This window comes from Aythya marila (assembly GCF_965140915.1).
Source record: "Aythya marila genome assembly, chromosome: 7".
Lineage (NCBI taxonomy): Eukaryota > Metazoa > Chordata > Aves > Anseriformes > Anatidae > Aythya > Aythya marila.
Window position 1 is genome coordinate 34,835,035 of NC_139048.1, and position 14,502 is coordinate 34,849,536.

General features: G+C 42.0%; 1 protein-coding gene across 7 annotated transcripts in view; it reads left to right on the forward strand.

Moving 5' to 3' along the window:
- Positions 1-14,502, forward strand: part of JMJD1C (jumonji domain containing 1C) — a 154,451-nt gene that overhangs the window by 109,160 nt on the left and 30,789 nt on the right. For 4 of the 7 annotated variants that reach the window (XM_082764766.1, XM_082764768.1, XM_082764767.1 and 1 more), the window contains 5 exons: positions 5,495-5,600; positions 10,388-10,512; positions 11,765-11,908; positions 12,027-12,219; positions 12,307-13,982. In XM_082764766.1, the coding sequence (XP_082620892.1) occupies positions 5,495-5,600; positions 10,388-10,512; positions 11,765-11,908; positions 12,027-12,219; positions 12,307-13,982 (2,244 nt within the window). The remainder of the gene's footprint in view (positions 1-5,494; positions 5,601-10,387; positions 10,513-11,764; positions 11,909-12,026; positions 12,220-12,306; positions 13,983-14,502) is intronic. The other 3 variants (XM_082764771.1, XM_082764772.1, XM_082764770.1) reach the window with 2 other exon arrangements.

A 14,502-nucleotide genomic window follows, 5' to 3' on the forward strand; every position in this document is an offset into this window, starting at 1 on the left:
CCACAGGAAAAAAATAATAATAAACTTGTGGCATGGCACAGAGAAGTTATCAATTCATAGGTAATGTGAAGAATGTTGATAACCTGCCTGTCTAGATTTTATGTCACTGTTTCTTGGTGGTTTTATTTATTTTTAAAGGTTGGCATCAGGCACATCAGTATTAAGTTCGAAGGTTTGTTAGAATTGTAACCACAGAAAGGCTATTACAGATAGTGATATAATCAGATATATGTCAGGTGATATAATAAGTGAAAGATAAAAGAGGAAGGAAGAGGGAATAAATAAATGAAGGCTAGTTGTCAAGGAATGAAAGGAGAGGATTGTGCACATGTTTTGGATGAGTAAAAGGAGGCACGGACGTGGAATTCTTATGAATATACATTTGGGAAATCTTCAAGGTGAAATGACTATTTCTGAGGCATCTTTCACTTCGTTTTGAAGTATGCAGGTATGGCTAAAGTCAAAGGGCAGTACGCCAAGCAGCGTGTCAAATGACTTAATGCAATTCTCAATGTGCAGTAAGCTCAAGCAGTGTTGATAAGTTGTGTGGTCAGAAACACGGGGAAATCTGAGCAGAAAATGATTTGAGCTGGGTAAATGCATGTGATCAGGAAACTGAAGGTTCAAGCTTCTGACTCTTTGATCTCAAATTTTTCATGGGCACTGTTTGAATTTAAATGTGGTCTCTCTACCATTAAAGTACTAATGAAATGCTTATTTTAGTGTGCAGCTCATACTGTGTCAACATTGTAAACATGACTCTCAGGTTGGTTACGTACGAGTTTTCATTTAATTCGTGTCCTAAATCATCAGAAAACCTCTAAGCAGCCAGAGGAAGCTATAGTTAATTAAGCCACAGATGGTGAGGACTAATGTGGTGTTGACCTTTGTGAGGACTGCAAAATCTACTTAGTCGTTCTCTGTAAAACACTAGCTGAAATGAGTTCCTACTGATCCTAAAAAGATGCCTTTTATGCATTGAAGCCAAATGTAGACACTGTGGCTAAGGAAGGCGCTCTCCCAAGTAAACGTTTGCAGGGTTTACTGCATGACGTTTGTTGAGACTTGGTCTTCAAGGCTTCACTTTAGGCCTTCTTAGTGCCAAAAGCTACAGTTTTTCCAGGGCTGGTTTTCCTGGAATACATATCGTCAGTTCTCCTCCTCTCCTTCACTGAAAAGGAAGGGTTGACAGCTGATGGTGGAGTTTCCACACCTTCCTATATGCAGCACGCAGGCTGCGTGTTTGGGGGGGCGGGTGGCAGTTGTACTTGAATGCGTTCTTGAGCTTTTGTTTCATGCTCTGGGCTTTCACCTCTCAATTTAATGAACTTGTTTCCGCCCCTCAAGGTTATGAAGAGTGACTTTAAAATGCAGTTTAAATTGCTGAGGAAACATCTTGGTTTAATAGCGCAAGGCTTATTGGAGAGCTAGAGAGCTGCGGAAGTGTTCCCACCACAGACATGTCCTGCTACCCAAAAAGGAAAAGGAGCTTGCAGTCACTCAAGCCTTTCAGAAGGAGCTTTGTGTGCTGCCTGTTGGACAGCATGCAGATTCTGGTCATCCACGGATGCCTGTCAGTATCTCAAACAATATTTTGTTTGTGGATGGGGCTCAAAGGCGAATTCTCTTTGTATTTAGATTTTGACTTGTTTTTTCTGTGAATACTTGCTTTGAAATTCCTGTTTGAGTTTGACTGAAAGGAGTTCAGAAGCACTGTGAGTGATCTGTACTTGTTCACCTGTGACTTTGAATGACACCTTGTGTTTGGCTAAATAAACTCTCTGAGAATGCTTCTCCAAACAAAGATTTCTGCTTCCTGCCAGGAGTGAGCAGTGGGTCTGGTTGAAGCATTATGGTGTCTTAACCTGATGGTGTGCTCTGTAGCTTCCAACTTGCTCTGCTCTAATGCACCAGAAGAGAGAAGAAGGTATCCTCAGAAAAACACTGGATCACTTAGTTATTCGGGAAAATTTCATTCTTTTTGCTCCTTATGACTTCCAGGAGTCCAGCACGTTGCCAGCACCTGAGAATTCTCACTTTAAGAGACGAGGCAGATTCAAGTATTCTTCAGATCATTAAGTGGAAAAGTCCATTCCACCAGAAGTGAATTCCTCTGTCGATCTGGAACAAAGGCAAAATAAAATAGCAGCAGAGATCTGTAAGACCTGGCATAGGTTGGCAGACTCCAGGTAGTTGTATTGCTTTATGTGACTGGCTCCCACAAGGGCAGGAAGAGTTAACTCCTAGTGTGTTTTTCTGGCCCATAAGCCCTTTGTCTTCTCTGCAGTATATCGTCATTCTTGGAGCAGGGACCACTGCTGGATGAAGTATATAAAGAACATTCCACAGTATATTTAAAAAATAAAATTGCAGTCCCATGTATTTGCATTTTGATTTGCATTTCATAAGGGCTTCAAATCAGCATGAACATCTTTGTGCAGGATATATTCCAAACCTTGTAGAAAAACTAGTCTGAAAGAGGCACCGTATTTATTTTTGCGAATAAAACTCATTTCAAATGAGGAACAGGCTATAGAGGAAAACCCTGCAGGGCATTTAATTCTTCTGTGGGTTAGTCTGTCGATCTTTCCAGTCCAGCCAAGAAGGAAGGGAAAACTGAAAGTCTTAATTGCCAAGGTTTAAGTCAATAGACAAGAGTTGTGTTTTCTTGAACAACGTACGTGCAGGTTAAGGGAAAAGACTGCGTGCTGCAGGGGAGTCATTTGCTCATCTGCAGTGCTATGACAGAGAGGAGACTGCGAGTCATCAGCCTTCTGCTCGTTGCCCTGTCTGGTTTTGCTGAAGATCGGGGTATGCAGTAAACCCATTTGCTTAAGGCCGTCACCTTATATTATGTAATGGATTTGCTGATTTCTAGACTTTCAAATTTAAGGTTAACATTGAAAAACCATCAGTCATGGCACGTTTTTTCATAGATGTAGGTAATATATACACAAAAGAAGCATGTTTTGAGATTTCAGGAGTCTTTTAAGTATCTTGGCGTTGAGCTTTGCTTGTCAGTTACAATTTTGCTTTGCTTTTCTGATTTCCATTGACCAGCACGTAGCATGCTCACATCTAGAAGCAAGACGCTTCCTCTAGTGCGGTGACTGATAACATGTTAAACGTGTATTGTGTGTGCAGGTGCTCAGAAACCTTAGGTTCACTTTGATGTCCTCTACATAATCCGAGTCATACCTGCGTGCAGTTTGGGTAATGGATCTTCAACCTCTTTAGGGCTCTTTGTAGCTCATTTTTGACATGAGCTCATCCTCTTCCAAGAATGAGGAGAGAAACACAAAGTGGACTTTGCAGTCTCCTTTTCTAAGTGTTCCCATGAAGCATTCAATCAAAGGTACCAGTACGTCATGCGTCTGAATAGGGGACAGAACAAAAAAGTATTGTCAGGAGGTTCGCAGTATCCTCAGTGTTAATTTCAAAGAAGGCGAAGACAGGTAGGAAGGGTGTGAAATCTAAAAATGAGAACAGCAGCGGTGTATTTTGCCTTCAGAAACAGGGCTAATCAAAAGTAATGTGTTAGAAGAAAAAGTAAAGGCTCAGAAACTGCATAAAGAACTCAGGGAAGTAGAATATCGTTAGGGTAACGGGTCTGATTTCAGGGTACCTGATCACCATGTGCAGTCTTGAAACAAAGATACTGATTTTCTTAGAGGCACTGAAGTGGTTACTGAAAACATACAAGCTCTGCATGTTATTTGCATTTTTAGGTCAGCCAGACCTCCAGTGTTGCAGTGCCTCAGACCACTGCTTAGCCCTAATGTTTGTGGACCTGAGAGGTGAAACTCTCAGTAGGGGAATCTCCCGCAGCTACTGCGAAAGAGCGCGTGGGAAGGAGGACAGAAGGTTGGTCGCCACCCAGCTCCAGGGCCTGCTGGCCTCCCCTGGCAAAGCGTTCCCTCTTTCCAGTGGTGGTGTTTCTTCTGTACGCAGGATCAATGCAGAGATGGATTTGCAAAGGAAAATAAAACAGCTAATATATCCATTTCAGGTTCCCCAGGAGAGGAAGCATTTTGCTAGTCTGCTATTCTTGAATAAATTCTGGTGTGGACCCTCTTGTGCCTCTGACAAAGTTAGTAACACGCTTGCCTGGTCGGTGTTTCTAACTTGGTGGTGGAGGCCCCGTTGACTTCCTCCTCACTTTTACTTTGTTCCATGTGACGTGTATTACAAAGAGCACCGTGACCGTTCCTTTTGCATCTGAGGCTGTATCCTTTTCAAAAGCGCGAGGAAAGACAGTCATTTTCTCTAATAGCCAGAGCATTGATGCACTCTCCGTAATGGAGCACGGCAAATCTTCAAGTGTCAGGAAGTGAATTCTGAATTTGAAATAGACATCCTGTGATCAGGGAGTTAGCAGGAATAATCTCATTCAGATGAATGGAGAGAAATTGCTCATGTCACTCGAGGGCCTGGCAGCAATGCATGATTCTCTGAGTGTTGCTTGTATCTTCATATTCTATGGCTAGAGCTCTTCATAATAAATTGTGAAACATCAAGGAACTTGTTGGAGATCAAGGAAAGAAATTACTTGATCTCAGCTGCAGTACTGATAAAACGTTTTACATTTTGTATGTCGAGAATCACTCTGATTATTTTAGCTGTCTGAATTTCTCTCAGCACAAATGAATGTTCCCGCAGCTCCTGGATTTCCAAGGCCGCCTTCTGCATGAGGAGGCACCAAGCTGCAGTGCAGCTTTATTTCTCCACCACTGCCTGAAAGGCAGAAATAGCAAATCTTCTCTGAAGTTCTGAGAAATAGTTATGCAAAGAGTCCAGCGACGAATGATGATTTAAGCCATGCTTTCAGGGATATGGAATGGATTTTGTACCTAGTTTTCCCTTGCTACAAGGACGGTGCCGCTAAATAAGCCTTAATTTCCCAGATTTTGTCTTACTGAAATAGTGAGTGAGAATCCAGGAGAAGTGAGATAAAAATTAAAGCATGCCTTACTTGAAATTACCTAATTAACAAAGGCCTACCTATGGAAAATCAGTAATGCTGTTTGTTTCTCTTGCTATACAGGTATCTTTTATGCATTATCTCTGTGGGTTTTTCAGTCTGTGTTTATGCTCAATATGTCCATATTAAATTTTTCAAATATGCAAAACAAGGAAAAAATTTTTGACTCATTTAATCATTGCTTAATTCCTTCTGCATACCTGTAAACACTGAAGTCTTTATAGGCTATTTTTAGCTTGTAGTAAGACAGTATTTATGAAAGTGTGATCCTATTAATAGCTTACAAGTCTGGCCACATGCAGGATCTGACATACTGTGTTCCCATGAAATAACTTCTAGCGCTATGTTGCACTGAAAAGTTTTTTTTTCTGAAGACAACACAGGGATTTATAGGGAATCGGTAAAATTAGCATCAAGCTACTTAATATTGTACTCTAAAATATATTTAGGAAAATAACCAGAAATGTTGCAAGTAAACATAACATATGGTTCTTTTTTTAATCTCTACTTTAGGACGACGTAGACAGTCTAAACCCAGTTCTCAGGGATAACCCGCAGTTACATGAGGAAGTAAAAGCCTGGGTAAAGGAACAAAAGGTTCAGGAGATTTTTATGCAAGGTAATTATTTGGGAAACTGTGTTATTTTTATTCTGTGTTAGCTAGTTTAAGGCCATTAGTTGCGTGGGGCTCTTCCCATAGCGTTTGCGGTATAATGGAGAATATATTTCTAACCTGGTGCTTTGGGAAGTATTTGTTTAAAAGAGAAAACAAGACCATGTAAGAAGCTGTGCATGACTTCTTCAGACTGTACTTAACTTGTTTGATGTCTTAGTGATTACAGGACAGCTGAATATCATTAGTCTTAATGTACATGTTTTATAACACCGGTTGTGAAGTGTATGAAGGGAAACCACACCCTCTTTAGTGTGTGTAAAACTGTTATTTGCGCTGTTAGTGTTACTATTTTGTGTGATAACTTCTCAGCTACCTGTTTGTTTCTGGTTCTTCACAGTTCTGTCACAGGTGAATGCTTTCAGATTGACCCGGCCCCAGTTGAAAATCATCTTTCAAATCAGTTACAATTTTTAACTCAATTCTCATGCTGAAAGGTTGCAGCAAACATGTAGTTTTTACAGCATAGTTACAAGTTACGTGAAAATTAGTGTGGATTAGAATACATTATTTTGGTCCAGTCTTGCTAACATTTTAAATATTATATATGTTTGCAGTGTATTCATTAACTTTTTGCAGAACTGACAGCCAGCTAGCTCTATAGAGGCTTTTCTAGCAATGGGAGACTGAAGCTAACCTTTGTGGGTCTGGGCTAAAATCCCTGGCTCAACAGTAAAGCAACTGTGGGACAAAAATGCTTAAGCAGTCACTCTATAAATTAAGATTGGAAAGGGAGCAGTAAATAACCTGGTATTTTAAGGATGGGACTGAGGTTTGCTTGCTGTCAGGTTTCTTAGATAAACTAAGATAAGAAGGCCAAAGGAATATGGTAAGTATAATACTGAAGTTACAGTACCAAAAAAAAACAACCAACCAACAACAACCAAACAAAAATCCCACATCTTCATCTTCCCTGCTGTGGAGTTTTTAATTTGCCTAGATACAATTTTTTTCTTATGGGCCACAGTGAAAAGATGCTGAAGAAGCAATGCACGGAACTGTGTAGATAGGGAGTTGGTACGTCAGTATTAGTCATTTGAGATTTTATCTTAATATCATCAGTTACAATGTGAATTAATAGGCTGAGAATTGCAGCCAAAACTGGACTGGGAGGTGATGTAAAATCAAGTTAGGGTTGTATGGAAAGGAAACTAAGATTAAGCTTGTTCATTGCATTTTATTAGAGTAACGATAAAAAGACAATTAGAACGAGCCCTGTCCACACTGGTACAGAATCAGTACCTCAGCAAAGCCCCAGCCACATCAAAATAGTCATCTGAATGAAACTGCCAACATGTCATACACAACACTCAATTGCATCCCATTGTTCCAGGAACTGTATTTTTGTCGTGTGTGTGTATATATATATGTATAAAACGTATGGAACAGATGCTTCGAGTGCACCAAAGTAGGAGTATTTTAGATGAAGAGATGAAACAAACGGTGTCCTGACAGACCATCTCTCCTCATCTGCAGAGAAGTTTCCCTTCAGATCCCCTTGCTTACTTCCCATGGCATGGGGTGGCCTGAGGAAAGCCGTGTCCCCATGGGCAGTGACTTGCCAGCCGCCCCAATGGTGCTGATCAGCTGGCAGGGACTGCTCTCACCTTCTCCTGGCATGTAGGCTGCTCCCAGATGAGGAGGACATGCGTTTTGCACAAACCTTTCAGTGACTTACAGATCTCTGTCTCGTAGTGCTAGCTGCTGTCATCTAGCCACGTAATCCTTCCTTTTTCCTCCCCTCCATTCTCTTTTTCATCACCCTCTCTATCACCATTTTCCTGTTCCCTGCAGCTTGGGCAACATTTTCAGTTCTGGCCTCATCAAACCCCTCTGCTAAGGTTGCTGCCATACTCAGTTACTTCAACTTCCACAGCATTTTTAGTATCCAGCCTTTTCTTCATTGGCTCTGATGCTGACCGAAGTCATCTCATATCGGAGTGTTTTCAGCAGCCACATTTTCTATGTGGCCGTTGCACTTTAAACTCGTTTCTGGGAGAGGAGAGTTGGAGAAGAACATTAAAATCTGGTTCCGACTGTTTAGAAAGAAGCACACCAGTTTGAGGAGGGGGTAATTTAGTCAGAACCAGTCCATTTCCTTACAAGAATTGAGACTAAGGAAAAGTGTGCTAGCAGTATGCAGCACACTTCAGAGCAGAGACTGGAGGTTTGGCCGGAAAGTAGTTTGTTCCTTGTTTAAAACAAACAACTCCCAAACTTGGCTAAGCTGAAAGCTTTGGGGAAAAATTAAACCAGTTCAAGGAACTTGCTCAGTAAAGTGCCTTTGATTTTTAACGTTTAAAATCTTAGATTTCTTTTTCCGTATTAGGTTTATTATCACTGCAATCTCTGAGGCTGAGTATTTAACAATCCTCGTGAAAGGCTGTGTGTGCCTCGGCCCTGAAGATACTTCCTGATAGTACTGCACATGCTGTTTCAACAATGCGTAGCCGAGCATGATTCAGCCAGGGGCCGGAGACAAAGCCAGGCTTTTCCTGTAATGGCTGCTTGTGGCTGGGCTGGGCTGGGCTGTCCTGTGTCGCATGACCGCAGTTTAATCTTTCCCCTTCCTGACACCCCAGCAGCACTTAAGAAAAGAAAAACACCCAGTTTTTAAAGGCAGATAAAGTCGGTTTTAAAAATAGGTAGGATAAAAACTGGGATGAAGGACAGACACAGATTAGGACAGGGAGTAAGAGGGAAAAAATTGGCACGGGGTCAGTGCAGATGAATACGAGAGAAGCTGGCAGCGGATGGAGAAGGGAGGGATGGATGGAGCTTGTAAACTGAGAAGACTGGGAAAGGACTTGGAAGCCAGTGGCCTGGAATCGTAAATGCTAAAATGAGACAAGAAGCTGGGGAGGGAGGAGAGGCTGGATCTGGTTAAGCAAGAGACCAAGACTGAAAATTGTCGTGCAATTAGCAGGAGGGTGGAAAAGAGGAAGAGCTGGGATCGGAAAAGTAGGAATGGGAACGTTGCATGAAGAGACACGGGCAGAGGTTAACGGAGACTTGTCTGAGTGAGGCAGAGCTTTGGGACAGCTGTGAAAGGCTTGAGACACGGAGAATGCGGTTGGGTCAGACAGAAGTGTGGGAGCTGAGCTGGAGGCATTTTGCACGGGCATTCAGAACAAGGATTGGAGAGAAGCCATCAGGAAATGTGTCCCCACGGGAACCCCGTCTAGTCCGAGAGCAGGAATGTGAGACATAAGCTTTTAGATTCCTGCTCTTTTTCTGCCCATACGTGTCTGTGAGAGGCAGAGACTACGCTGGTGCTGTGCTGAGCCCTGGCTGTGTAGCTGGCAACGTGCTCTGGGGGCGAGCTGAGTGCAGCAGCTCGGATGGCTTGGCGGGGCTCGAGTTTGCAGCGCTGCAGTGAATGATGTGGATGTGGGTGGAAGAAGGTTGCCATTGCATGGAGTTTCTGTTCCTCTCAGCTGTTTGAAAACCTAGATAAAGTCTTGCTAAGGTTCCTAAATTCAGCCTCAAGAACACGTAGGAAACGTCTAAATTAATCCTGTCTTGCACTTTGATTGACCTCTTAAATGTTGGCCTCGAAAACAGTCTTCATAATCATGTGCTTTGTTGTGCAGAGTGCAGAAGAGCCCCAGAAGTGTGCAGATGGGTATTTTAGTGGAGAAAGCTGTCACCTGCGAGGTCCCTGCTCTGTTCCAGGTGTTGAAGCTTGCTGGGCAGGGGCCAGCAACACCTCTCATCAGGAAAGACAGGGGAATCCTGTCCTGCCTGTGCTGCCGAGCAACCGGCAGCCTTTAAAGCTAGGCTTTTCCTGGGTTGACACTGACTGGTTTTACTTCAGTTCCTGTGTGCCTGACCTAGGGTTTGGTTGCGGAAGTAGCGAAAACCACAGCAAACTGAACTTGGTGACGGTGATGCTTGGTCACGTGAAGTGCTACATAAACCAAGTGCTGTATAAACACCAAGTGCCATGAAGCTTACAGTCCTGGTGGTCGAGTGAGACACCCAACGTGAATAAAACCGTGGAACTTCAATTTCTGGGTCTTGAAACTAACTCTAAAATGAGGATTGTGTCATACCATCTCATCCCTTCCCTGTGGGATCTTGGAGATGAATTAAACTGATCTTTGTGTGCGTTTTTTTTTTAGCTCCTGTTTTAAGGCACAGCGACTCCAGAAGTCTTACTAGTGTGTGTATTTCTGAATGTTTTGTGGGGCCATAGCAGGGCTTGGATCGCTCAGCTGCCTTTTGACTGCTGTAATAGAGAGAAGCTCTGTGGTCACTTATGGGAAAGACTTGGCAGATGCAGAGCCTAAACACCAAGATCTAAATTGTTTTGCCAGCAAATCATCTGGGCATGTGACTAGCCTATTAAATAGCTTCTGTATAACCTGCTGCTGCCACTTTCTGCCTTTCAGATTACTTTTGTATGGTTGCTGTTTGTAGGCAGGAATTTTCCCATCATTTGTCATTATGGTTGCAAAAAGATTTAGTTAGATAAGAAAATTGTATGTTGAAAATGTTGGCATAATTGACCTTAAAGCATACTTAAAATGTACCATTTGCATTTCAAAATGTCTTCCTCAATAAACGTAAAATCCACAGGCAGCGCTGTGCCAGAATAGCTTGTAGCTTGCTATCCATGCCATTCACATCATATGATTGCTATGAAGCTTAAAAACCGAGGAAAACCTATTAATACATTTTTTTGCTGAATTCCTCAACGGCTTTTTTTTTTATTTCTTCCCCTTCTAAAGGTCCGTACTCCTTAAATGGTTATAGGGTGAGAGTGTACAGACAGGATTCTGCCACCCAGTGGTTCACTGGGATCATTACTCATCATGATCTCTTCACCCGCACTATGGTTGTTATGAATGACCAGGTGAGTTTGACTCTGTGATGCTTGGAAAACAACCTTTAAATAAACCATGCGCTGGGAGCTTTTCTACTTTTTGGTCGTACCCTGGAAAGCACTGAACTTACCGCTTCCATTGGGGCATGTCTGTTATTTCCTCTGCTGAAAATTCAGCTTGACTTTGTGCTGGACTGGTGGTTAATGCCATCCTGAAGCTGAATGTGCAATGATATGATTAATTCCAGCCCTACAGTTTGGCTTTTCTTCCGTTGTCGCTATTGGACTAGCTAAGTCTTTGAAGTAAAGTGGTCTAGTTCTAAGAACTGGTCTTCCCTGTCAGCTCTGTTGAGAATTTCTTCTCTCAATGCTGAAATCCTTTAGTGCTGCAGTAACAATTACTTCTTCCAAGCAATTGAAATACCCATTTTCCACCATTTATTGAATTAAGCATTTACTGCCACCCTAATTTGCATTTACTATGGTGGGTTTTAGTTGTATTTCTGAAGTTGACATTACAAAAAGAATTAATGCTGGTATTTTTAGTGGCAGTAATTAATTCTGTTTCAGGAGGCCAGAGTAATGACTCAACATTAATATAGTAAATGACCCATCTGCCTTGAAATGACTGACTAAATCATGTGTGACAGTAGAAATTTAAGACTAGTCTCATGCTGAAGTCCATTCTTTCCCTTCATTTGCTCTAATTATTGTCCCCAAATATTAATCCTTTCGCTTTGCAGCATATTGGTTAAAGATCTGTTTAGCATTTTCTGCTTTCTGAAAGATAATCCCTCACTAGTAACACTCTTCCATTCTTAGAGTTCTCTCTAGTTGTTTTGGTTCCTTTCTTTCAGCAGTTACTTCATTTGGAAGTAATACTGTAGTGTGCTTCTGCAGGAAATTTTCCAAAACGATTGTTTATTTTAATTGCTACTTAGGGATTACCCCCTATGAAGAGCTAAGAATCTTTTAATTTCAAATTTTCAGGTCAGTGTGAGGGAAGGAGCAGTGAAGAAGTGGAATTTAAAAATAAAAAAGGGAAAAAATAAAGTTATCATTACCATGAAACGTAAAGATAACGTTTGCTTTGGTTTTACTCTATTCCCAGCCTTTAGAGAAGGCATTTCAGTTCTGCTTGTCAGGATTAAGTAGTCTTTTCTCTAATTAATCTTGAGCACACAACATAGACTGGTGAATACTGATACAGAAAATATAGATTGGGTATGTCTGAGCATATGCTGATGGTTATTATTTTTTTTCCCATTTTTTCAATAACCAGGTGTTAGAACCTCAGAATGTTGATCCTTCTATGGTTCAGATGACCTTTCTAGATGATGTTGTTCACTCTTTGTTGAAAGGTGAAAATATTGGCATCACTTCACGCCGGCGGTCTCGTTCCAACCAGAACAGCAACACAGTTCACGTAGATACATTTATCTTTTTACCTAAATACTTTTGTATATTGTGAATATTAAAAATACCTGTTTAAAGTTGCTGCTTAAAGTTGTATTCAAGTCTATTAATCACAAAACTATTTTTAGGGTCATTATACACGTGCACAAGCAAATAGTCCCAGACCAGCAATGAATTCCCAAACTGCAGCACCAAAACAGAATTCTCACCAGCACCAGCAGCAGAGGAACACTCGGCCAAATAAGAGGAAAGGCTCAGATAGCAGCATGCCTGATGAAGAGAAGATGAAGGAAGAAAGATATGATTACATAGGTCGAGGAGGTAAGAACGGTTACTGGAAAGGGAGGGAGAGCTGCTTAAAACAGTGCTAGCCTGAAAATGTGACAGACGTGTTCTTGTCTTTTACAGAAAACCCCAAAAACAAAAATAAACATTTCCTTAGTAAAAGAAGAAAACCTGAAGAGGATGAAAAGAAATTAAATATGAAGAGACTGCGGACAGACAATATCTCAGATTACTCTGAGAGCAGTGACTCAGAAATTTCAAATAAAAGATTAACAGATTCGTCCTCAGAGCAAAATTCAGAGAATGAGTTAAAAAGCAAGAACACTTCAAAGATAAATGGAGAAGAAGGAAAATCCCAAACTGTTGAGGGAGCAGAGCAGACACTAACAGATAGGCGGTCTCCGTGGGATGAAACACAGGAAGATAAAACACGTGAAGAGACGGAAAGACTGAAGTCATCCATCTTGGATCAGCAGGAAAAGCCTTCACTCCATGCGGCAGAGCAGCCAACACCTTATGAGCAGAATTCCAAGGATCCACATGTTCAAGAGTGCAATGCAGAAAAACATCATGCTGCGGAATTAAAAAATGAGCAGTTTGTACCCAGACCTCCTACTCCGAAATGTGTTGTTGATATAACTAACGAAAACAAGTCTGAAAAGGAGAGCCAGGATAATGCTGCAAGTACCTTTGGTTTGCAAACGGTTCAGAAAATAGAATCGCACAGTAGTGATCTAAAACAGCAGTTTGCAGCTGCAAATTTCCTTGAAGCACGAAAACAGGATGCTGATCAAAGTTGGGTTAGCTGTGTTGTTAACAAAATGGATTTGATACAACCTGGGGTTGTGAAAGCATTACCAGTAAATGAACATTTAAATCCTGAAAAGGAAAAAGTGCAGTATGGCTCGTATATGTCTTCGTTAAATGTAGCTTCTCTAGCAGAAGAGAGTAAACTGCGTAAACAAAGTCCAGTCCCTGATTCTGTGAAGTCCAAACCTAGTGCTTCAGTTGATCATCCTAAAACAAAGTCACCTGATGTTAAGCCTAAATTCACCCAATCTTCTGATACTGTGAAGTCTAAGGTTAGTTCCCAAAACAGCCATACTACTGGAGTAACAAGGTCAGCCAATAAAACTGATCATGATTTGCCTAGGTCTAGTTTTCATCCAGTTCCAGCTAGAGTTAGTGCTCTAGAAGCTACTAAAAGTCCTCTTATCATTGACAAGAATGAACATTTCACGGTGTACAGGGACCCCACTCTGATTGGACAAGAAACAGGAACTAATCACATTTCACCTTATTTGCATCAGCATAATTATCCTCTGCATTCCTCATCCCACCGAGCCTGTTTAAATCCAAACGCTCATCATCCTGCATTAACTGGTTCATCCCATCTGCTAGCTGGGTCTTCAACTCAGACTCCCTTGTCCGCTATTAACACTCACCCCCTTAGTAGCGCACCTCACCATTCTGTTCATCACCCTCATCTACTTCCTGCAGTGTTACCCGGAGTGCCTGCTGCCTCCTTGCTGGGTGGCCACCCGCGACTAGAGACTGCTCATGCTAGCAGCCTAAGCCATTTGGCATTAGCACACCAGCAGCAGCAACAGATGTTACAACACCAGTCTCCACATCTTCTCGGACAAGCTCATCCTTCTGCTTCCTATAATCAGCTAGGGCTTTATCCAATTATTTGGCAGTATCCAAACGGAACACATGCTTACTCAGGACTCGGTCTGCCCTCCTCGAAATGGGTCCACCCGGAAACTCCTGTTAACGCGGAGGCTTCCTTGAGAAGGGTAAGTTGTGCTGATTTCTCGAGTACGTGTCTCGCTGAGGCTGGTCTTTTCCAGGAGCAATTTTCTAGGTACAGGCTCAGCAGTTTGGAGCACGCCAAGCGCGTCACCAAGCGTGCGGTGAGGGAGGTGGTTGGGAGTGGATGTAGAACCAGAAGTGGCGATCAGTGGTACCCTCTGTTTCACAGTGCCACGAGTAGGGAGTTCTCCGGACCTTGATTTCCAACATATTTTCAAGTAAGACGAAATGTTTGGTTTTAGTTCATGACCAGCTGAGGTCAGCCAGTGTATTTGGGACCTAAGCTCCTCGGGGTGAACGTTTGCCATCTTAAATTATGGAAACCCTTAGGTGAGGTGAGTGCTGGAAGAGGTACAGCAGTTGTCTGCTTAGTGAAATTTTGTGTGTGTTTGCAGGATAATGGGGAAGGCTGGGACTGAAGGAGTCCTAAACCAAGTGGGAAATTCTGAGGAGAAAAACTCTAGCATATATAAATCTTATGTGCTCATTTATCTTGTCCTTACA